The sequence below is a fragment of the Pecten maximus genome, chromosome 16 (genome assembly GCF_902652985.1).
Source record: "Pecten maximus chromosome 16, xPecMax1.1, whole genome shotgun sequence".
Classification (NCBI taxonomy): domain Eukaryota; kingdom Metazoa; phylum Mollusca; class Bivalvia; order Pectinida; family Pectinidae; genus Pecten; species Pecten maximus.
The window spans coordinates 25803234-25812059 of NC_047030.1; the positions used below are offsets into that span (position 1 = coordinate 25803234).

Consider the following 8826-nt stretch of genomic DNA (forward strand, 5'->3'; position numbering starts at 1 on the left):
GTCGAAATGACAAGAGCGGTCTAGCCGACCATGTCAAATCAACAAAAAATCATGCTCTGACTGAAAGGACTCGCACAACTAGATAATTTACTATATGTTTTTACTAATGACCCCATCCCTTTATTCGCTCGTTTGAAGTTCAAATATTTTGAAATTTATATCAAATTGAAAGTTGAAGTTTTTTCTATCGGATAAATGTTGTTATTGCATTTTTGCCAGTGAAATATAGAAATTTATCAAACTAATAAAACTAATTTCACTGCAGCGATGAGCAGTGAAAATATAAGATTTTGCAGTGAAAATATAAGTTTTCCGTTTTTGGCCAATCAGAGCAGACCTTTGCATTCACCTCGTTGAAACTTGCTGATGTTTCCAATCGAAGTGGAGATGGATAAATTGGTTATTTTATTGTATTTCTGAAATTTTCAGACTAGTTTTTGACACAATACTCATTTAACGTTAGTTATTCATGCACAGATTCTTCGATAACAGCAGAAAACGCTTAAATTGCACTGATCAGTCCTTTCAAAATGGCGCCGTCAAGTTGACGTGGAGTAACGTCACAAAGAGATGACGTCATTACTGATTCTCGCACTTTTTGACTAGTAATTTTTCGATGTTTTTAATTTTGTTTTTAAGTTTATGAAATGCAATTAAAAGAAAATTGAATGTTTTCCCGTTAAATATAACATATATTTCACTTGTATGACAGAATATTTCGATATTTTTCATTCGTGCTTCGCACTCGTGAAAATATCGATATTCTGTAGTACGCGTGAAATATGTTATATTAAACGGGAAACCATTACATATCCTCTATTTATTGTATAGGTTTAATGGCATATAAGAGCACACGGGTAATCGAAAGATAGTAACCCCGACATTTACAGTACACTGGAACCCCCAACTGGGGAATTCCCGCCTTTTTACACCTCGAATCCTACGCCATTCTATTTTTAGTAGCTGTTAGATTTTTAATTTTCCAAATCTCAAGACCCTACACTTTATTCTCGTATATAGAAAGTTCCCATTTCATATGTTATTTACTCAGGAAAAAAGCTACAAACCGAAGAAATATATTTTCCTCATGGACTTTGTTCAGGTGAAACACCAGCTGATTGGCTGATTTAGTTGTGCGAGTCCTGAAAGAACACACCAAACTCGCCATTGATCATTTAATATTTAACATTTAAAATATTTCCGTTATTTTATTATGGTCTTATGATATATCTTGGAAACAAAAGAAAACAAGGTCTTAACCTATTGTTGGTCATTGCTTCCTAGACAACACTTAATGTGAGATATTAAAATCTTTAAACAACTGTTTTCAAACTAGTCATTCCATCGACGGTAATGCTATATGTTGGCACTGAATTGGCTTCATGTGGCATTGATGATCGTTATTCAATTCCATACTGGCATTCATTTTTCCCCTAGATATTTTCTCAAATAAATTCGAGTTAAATTTGATTGTATCAAATTACAGTATATTAGTTTTATAAATGGACATACATGTATGTCGACTTCTGAGTGTGAAGTCGATGAAGCAGAAGACGTTTATTGTTCCCGAACGCCTGGTCTTATTCCCCTTCTACATTTTTCATGTCTTCATTCAAATTTGTAATTTTGTTCATTTTCCAACCTCATTGTATTGATTTTGCGTTGAATTATCGTTTCGTTATTGTGTTGGTATCATTTTACCGATATTTTATTACCATTGAACATTGGAAGTATGCCAAGGTTATGGTCATAGGGTCAACCTTCAATATAAATCATGTTTCCTACACAGGGTGGCTCTCACTCGCGACACAAATACCATACATCGCAAAACTTAACATTCTAGTGTCACATGCAAATATTTAAAATACAAGATAACCAGATAAAAAAATTAACATAATAAGTTTTTTGGGTTTTTTTGGGGGGATAATAACAAATAAGTCCTTACATACATATTTACTTACATACATACATAATCGTACACAATACGTTTTTTGGCGATATAACGAGTTTGGAGGTCTATTGAATTCGCCGTTCAAAGCCGAGTTTGCTATCCAAACACTGTAGCTAGTGTTTCAATAACAATAATAGACTTTGAAAATCAATAATAACTTCAGAAAATTTTGTTTCATAGATATGCTTTGATAACAAATGAATATATCACGAGAACGTCACGATAATTTTTATCACATGTTATCGTAACATGATTTTTAATGTTACCTCGTTTAACTGTGTTCTACCGGGTGCCGGAAAATGTATCAATTGTCGTTTGTTTTGCACTTGACTGACCAACTAACAAAACAACAGTCAAAAGTTAATGTCAGAAATATTTCTAAATGTCTGATTCAGTTGTAGAATGCTCGTGGTCCAGAAATTGCCTTGCCTATAGCAGGGAGTGAGGCTATGTTAATTTCTTCGCTGTCGTCATCATAAATGTACAAACATTACCTTAAGAGGGATGCACACAAATAACGACATTATCTAATAATATTTATTGTTTTTATTGAATATATCATAACGCCAACATGTTTGAAAACGGATGAGAATCCATTATTCGTATGCATTCATCATTGTCCATTTTTCTGCTTCAGCATTTAAACATCCTACGTATAACATGGGTCGTGTTGCCTTGGTAACGATTGCATTCCTAAGCTTTGTTCACATAATAAATGGCGGTAAGTGTTTCCCTCTATGTATCGTCTGTGTATTCGATACTGCATAGCTGGTAATATTCGCAGGGATTTAATTTCACTATAATCGCGGTCATTGAACAAACCGCGAAAATAAATACTCAGCGAATGTTTATATATACTCACGAATGTAAGGAAGTATTTACTGCAAAAGTTTTACAAGACGGTGGTGCACGACATTAAATGCCAACGAATTGTACCCTTAACTAAAGACGACGACGTAAAAGTCAAAAACACCAATATGTTATTTATCTCAAAATCTACGAATCAAACAACCTTAAGTGTGTTTTAAAATATTTTCTGGGTCAGATTCGGCTTCCAAAAGCAAATACGACATATTTGCAAATACACGAAGTCAAGATTGAAAAGAACGTACACGTACAAATGTATATTGCTGACATTATGATCTTACTGAGAAACATTATATCATCCTGTACGACAAAACAATCACAGATGTATCGGTTTGTCCAGCATGGAGAAACATCGTGAGCCTTTTATTTTCACGGTCATTTTGAGCAATGTTTTCGACACAGGTTACGGATTTCATCAACATGTTGCGTCATCTTGATAGCAAATCCAGTTACTTTTCACTGGCCTAATACATCACTACTCTGTACGATTAAACAAAAGTTACTGGATATTTATGTAGCTCATGTGTATCACATTTTAATATTATTATACTAAAGAAACTTTACAACATAACATTTTACCACAAGCTTAAAGCATACAAATGCATAAAGATTCAGTATTTAAACATGTAAATCTAGAAATTTTGCCAAGTATATGCATAACATGTTTTGGTTTGTTTTACTTACAGAATTTTGCTCCGATCACCTGATTACTGGCCCAAAGGGAGTTGAGGACTCCGCCTTGAGCGCTTCAAGTGAATCAACGCTTGGTGGTGGCAAGGTGAAATACATACGGATAACAGCACCTGCAACCACTGGGTGGATGCCTCAATATTTAAGGAAGGATGAATATGTCCAGGTAGGTAACATATGCCTATTGGATATAGGTCAAGGTTTGGTTTGCATTGTTTAATGTCCAACAATTATGGTCATTATATTACAGTACAGTATTGGCTACATGTAATTTGGATGTTGAAATTCAAACATAAAACCATGAAAGTTTATTTAATCAAGGGATAAATGATTTTAAAAAGCAGTTGAACTGCTACCAGTAAGATTTACCGTAAATGTTTAAAAGGTACGCCATCACAGTTGACTTGCAATTTATTGGATCTCATCATTCAGATTTTTACAAGGTTCTTACTTTTGTTAAGTATCCTCCTGGAAACAGTATCAACACCTGACGTCCTCACATGAACCTATAATCAGGAGTTGAATGATCATATTGGCTACATAAGGGAGACACAATGCTACATAAAAATTATATATATAAGCGAATGTTTTCTATATAATGTATATAATAGGATATTTCCATTCATACTAACTTGTTCCTGTTGTGGTCCTAGCATTACTGACGACAAGCTAAAGGACAAACCAGCTCCACTGTGCCAATATATTGTTTATCCATTGTTCATGGCTATGCTGAAGTGCCTTCAGTAACATTTTGTCTTTTACTGTTTTTTGAGTTGAGGGAATACAAATCTTTTATTAGGATATGGGAAAGATTATACGTGATACTCAACGAGAAGGGCTTGATTGGCAGTCAGATGGGCCTTTGTATTTTCCTTTCTAGGAGCTAAGCTAAAGATAAATATACGCCGATCATACTGCTACAATCTAACTAAGATATCATTTAATTACCAGTAACTGATAAATAGTGAATGACATAGTGTTTGAAAGTAATACCACTTTCCAAACGGTCGGGAAACCTGTTGTTCCAGTTGCAAGTCCGCCAACAGTACTTCCTATCCATGGATGGCATTATCATAGCCGAGATCATTTGTAACGCGACAAGCCATTGGTCAAAATCACTTGTCACTCAAAATGTTCTTGTAACCCACGTTTCATTATTTTAACCTCTGTGTAAATATGTTCTTTTAACGATGGAATGACCGGAAATGAAAACAAATTTTCAGGAATTACCTCTTGCTTGCATCCATGAAGTCTGGGAACAAAACGTTTGTATCCGTTAACATGTCCTTACGTCCGTCTGGGTGAATGGATTACCGTAATTTTCTGCGTATATCCAGTGGGTTATTTTTAATGTCTTTAGCGGGCTATCTGCCTTGACGGGCCTTCTGTTGTTTCTATTTACAGTAAATGGCAAAATATAATGTATGCTCCTTGTTCGTTTCCTCATCAATTTCATGAACATAAATCCAATGTAAAGCTACAGACTGTAGTAAGTTTGTATGCTTCTGTCCTTTTAAAACGTGATACGTTTTCAATATTCACTCTGTGTACTAAGGCCGTCCTGTTTGATAAAACATCTGAAATATCGTTAAACATATTTAATAGTATTTACTGCGCATGCCCAACTGTATTTAGCTCAACAATACTATGTCTGATTGACATACACTAATATATATAAATGAACACACATATAATTGCCGTATTACCCGTGGGATAACTGCTGGCGCGGATAAGTAGTATTTGAAATGATGTTTTTCTACCTTATCATCCACCCCGACGGCAACACCTCGGTGCGATAATACGCAGTATTTTTCACTGTTTGTCTTTTTTTCCAGGTTGACTTCCAGCAAAGCTCAGCTGTAATGGCTATCGTCTCTAAGGGAAGAGGATCGAATGACCAGTACGCCACATCCTTCACTGTGTCCGGTAGTCAGGATGGCGTCATTTGGGATCCTATCAAAGAGGACAATGGGACAGTTAAGGTATGCGGAATAAGTCTGCATTGTCTGGGTTTTGTTGTTGTTGTTGTTTTTTGTTTTTTTGTTGTTGTTTTTTTACACGCCTAAGGTAAATTGGGGAGCTCATGAATAATGCCAGCTAAATCCCTCTTTATGTTGATCGTGAGAGGTATATTAAATTAGGACACTAAAGACTAAAATTATCGTATGCCCTAATATAAATATTTAAGATCCTTGTCTTATCGTCACCTGATCAATTCGGTCCTGACTGCTCTTTCTCCTTGTGTCTTATTTTCCTCTCTGGGTGTCATTGACAAGCCTCCTTGTATTACTGGGGCTGTTGCGCGGTCGATAAAACTTTTAAAATAAAATAAAATCCAAGTGACAAGATAAACATATTTTAGATGATTACCTTTTCATATTATTTGGTAGTATTTTGAATTATCTAAATACTCTGTCACCCAAAGGAGATTTCATCTGATGATATATAATTAGCCCGTGCCAAAACAAACATTGTTGTAATTTCTTAAAAAGCTCAGAAAAGGAGTTGTTCACAAAATGCATACAAGGTTTACCGACAATTGATTTTTTTTTTTTATATATATAGTCTTTTATAGAAATTTCTACAAATACATTTTAAGGTATTTCAATTACGATATACGTTTAAACTGAAAAGAAAATATCTTGATAACATGTTTTCAATACATATCTCAACATGAAAACGTTGAAATTAGTTTTATTGAATTTCAAAATATTCTGTCTAAAAATACCAAGAGACTCGAGAAAAGTATTACATACTGAATATAAAACATCATATTTAACATTACAGGTAAAGTAGGTATGTTAAGTAAATATAAAACGGCATGAACACTACATTGAAAACTCGATGATATTCTTTTTCTGATGATTTCAGATTTTCCAAGGAAGCACTGACGATACCTCCAATGTCACAAATAAATTCAAAGAACCGATTTTCGCAAAATTTGTTCGAGTTGCCATACAAGAATGGTATAGACACCCAGTTTTGAAAATGGAGCTCATCGGGTGTGCTTTTAACGAACGTAAGTGCAAATGATATGAAATCTTTCTTTTTTTCATCTTCAAAATAGTAATAAATCCTACTAACGTTAACGTTGCCCTTTCCTATATTCTACCACGAATAAAACGTTGATAGACAACACAGTGCTTACTAGGCGCAAATTATACCCTATTATGATGATTCTTTCAACTATAATCCTAGACATGTAAAAATATATAAAAATATATGTAATATTGTTTTCCTTTTCTGGAAAGATTTTGCAAAATGACACAAGTGAAAAAAACATTTAAATGGGAATTGCTGTCAACCAAATTATTTTCGCAGCGACTTAATTTCCATTTTACAGTCATAAAAGGCCTACTGTACCTATAATTAAACTGTTTCGCGGTGATTGATTTTCGTGAATTTTAATCGCCCGTGCAATATTAGTTTGCTTACAGTAACCCTGTAGGAAAATAGACATAAAAAAACTGCATTATGTCCCCCTGAAATATGCATTTTTCACATGTTTTGTTGAAATTTACAGCTTAACAGAAAGTCCCACGGTTTACTATGATACATACTAAAAGTGCATCAAGTTACTTCTGTTAAATTGCACCATAGTAGGAATGTATAGGCTTGTTAATATCAATGTTTTGACTGGATTCCTATTTAGATGCCACTTTAAAGACATAAAGACAGTACAATCCAAGATGCACGTTTGCTTATTTTTTCCCACGAAGCTTATATATATTTACTTATCTTTATATTTTTATACATTGGCAAGTTGCATTAATAGTTATTTGTAGAGTTATTTTTTTTCATCTTATATGTATATACAATTTAGTACATGTATATAATATTATATATTATGTACATACAATTTTATAATCAGATATTATTTACATATAACCGTATAGGTAGCAGTGTACAGTAAAAATGCCAAATTCTGAAAAATATGGCACATGCTTTAGATATGTAAACATTGCCAGTTAACCTTACATATAACCTCTAATAAAGTATATATATTTGAAATCTGTACAACATTTGCAATTTTAATAGAGCTCTGAAGGATAAGTAAACTGATATTTTCTGTGATTTTTAGAGCTGTGAATACCATGGTAACAGCTTAAAAAATTCTCAAAAATTGCAAAATATTATGATATTTGACCCAAAATGGCACAATTCTCTACACAATTTTTTTTCTGAAACCTATTTAAAATTAAATATCTCTATCCCAAAGACAGAATTAATCTTGTTTGGACATATGTTGTAAATTAAGTTTTTCCGCTATCTTACCTTTTCTGTGGGCTTCCATTTTGCGCTGTAGGCGAAACTAAATTTCCTGTGTAAACACACGTTCGGAAAATCCGGATATTTAAAATCCGGAACCAATTTATTGATTTTTGTTTTAATAAATGTGAAGCCTGTATGTACTACTTCATACTGGATATACCAATTATAGTGTACATTTATTTTTTCATTTTTTATACATATCATAATACAGGAGTTATTTGCTTAACAAAAAAATTGCCCATGGCCAGGCTGTCTTACTGTGGTGTGCTACCGGTAAATACACTTTAAATATAATGTTACAGGTACCTGTATATACAATTTATATATAATCTTATAGATACATGTATATTCAATTTAATATAATCTTATGGGTAAATTCATTCCAATATTTTTCTATTACTCATTTCAGATCCAGGGAGATGCTGGGAAGGAGAACACGGTATCTTGGAAGATGTTCTTCCTATATTACACGAAACAACGGCACCAACTAATGCCCTGTGTGGAATTGAATGTCACAAATATCCGTCATGTGAAAGTTTTATGTTTGCCTTTCATTCAAACATATGCCAGCTGTATAGTTCAGAAGTATTCAATGTAACGAAGGGCGAGTCAACTCTAACTCCAGAGGTGTATTATACAAAATGCACCATTAAGACGCTTTTGAACTGATATGTCAAGGGGTGGATCAATGGGTAGGTAATGGGGTAAAGGTTTTCTATAGCGAAAACGAAAGTAAGTCAGATCCTTGTAGCATGAATAAAGGATAGGCATTCGGAAAATACCAAAACAAAAACAAATCATGTGATATTATTAATATTAATGGACGTCCCTGGTTTTTGAGGTGGAGTATCCGGAGAAAAACCACCGACCTACGGTCAGTACCAGGCAACTGCCCCAGGTGGGTTTCGAACTCGCAGCCCAAAGGTGGAGGGCTAGTGATAAACTGTCGAGACATCTTAACCACTCGGCCACTGCGGCCCTGTTCAGTGAGGTAGACACCAACTACTACAAGGAAGCATCGCCTCAAAATGATACTGGCTGTTCAT

At 34.1% G+C, this 8826-nt stretch overlaps 1 protein-coding gene across 1 annotated transcript; it reads left to right on the forward strand.

Annotated features, from left to right (window-relative positions):
- The first annotated feature begins 5344 nt into the window (after positions 1-5344).
- Positions 5345-8613, forward strand: LOC117344557 (neuropilin-1-like). The gene is made up of 3 exons (XM_033907341.1): positions 5345-5490; positions 6380-6527; positions 8190-8613. The coding sequence occupies exons 1-3, from the start codon at positions 5371-5373 to the stop codon at positions 8447-8449; spliced, it is 528 nt and encodes a 175-aa protein (XP_033763232.1). The 5' UTR covers positions 5345-5370; the 3' UTR covers positions 8450-8613.
- The last annotated feature ends 213 nt before the right edge of the window (positions 8614-8826 follow it).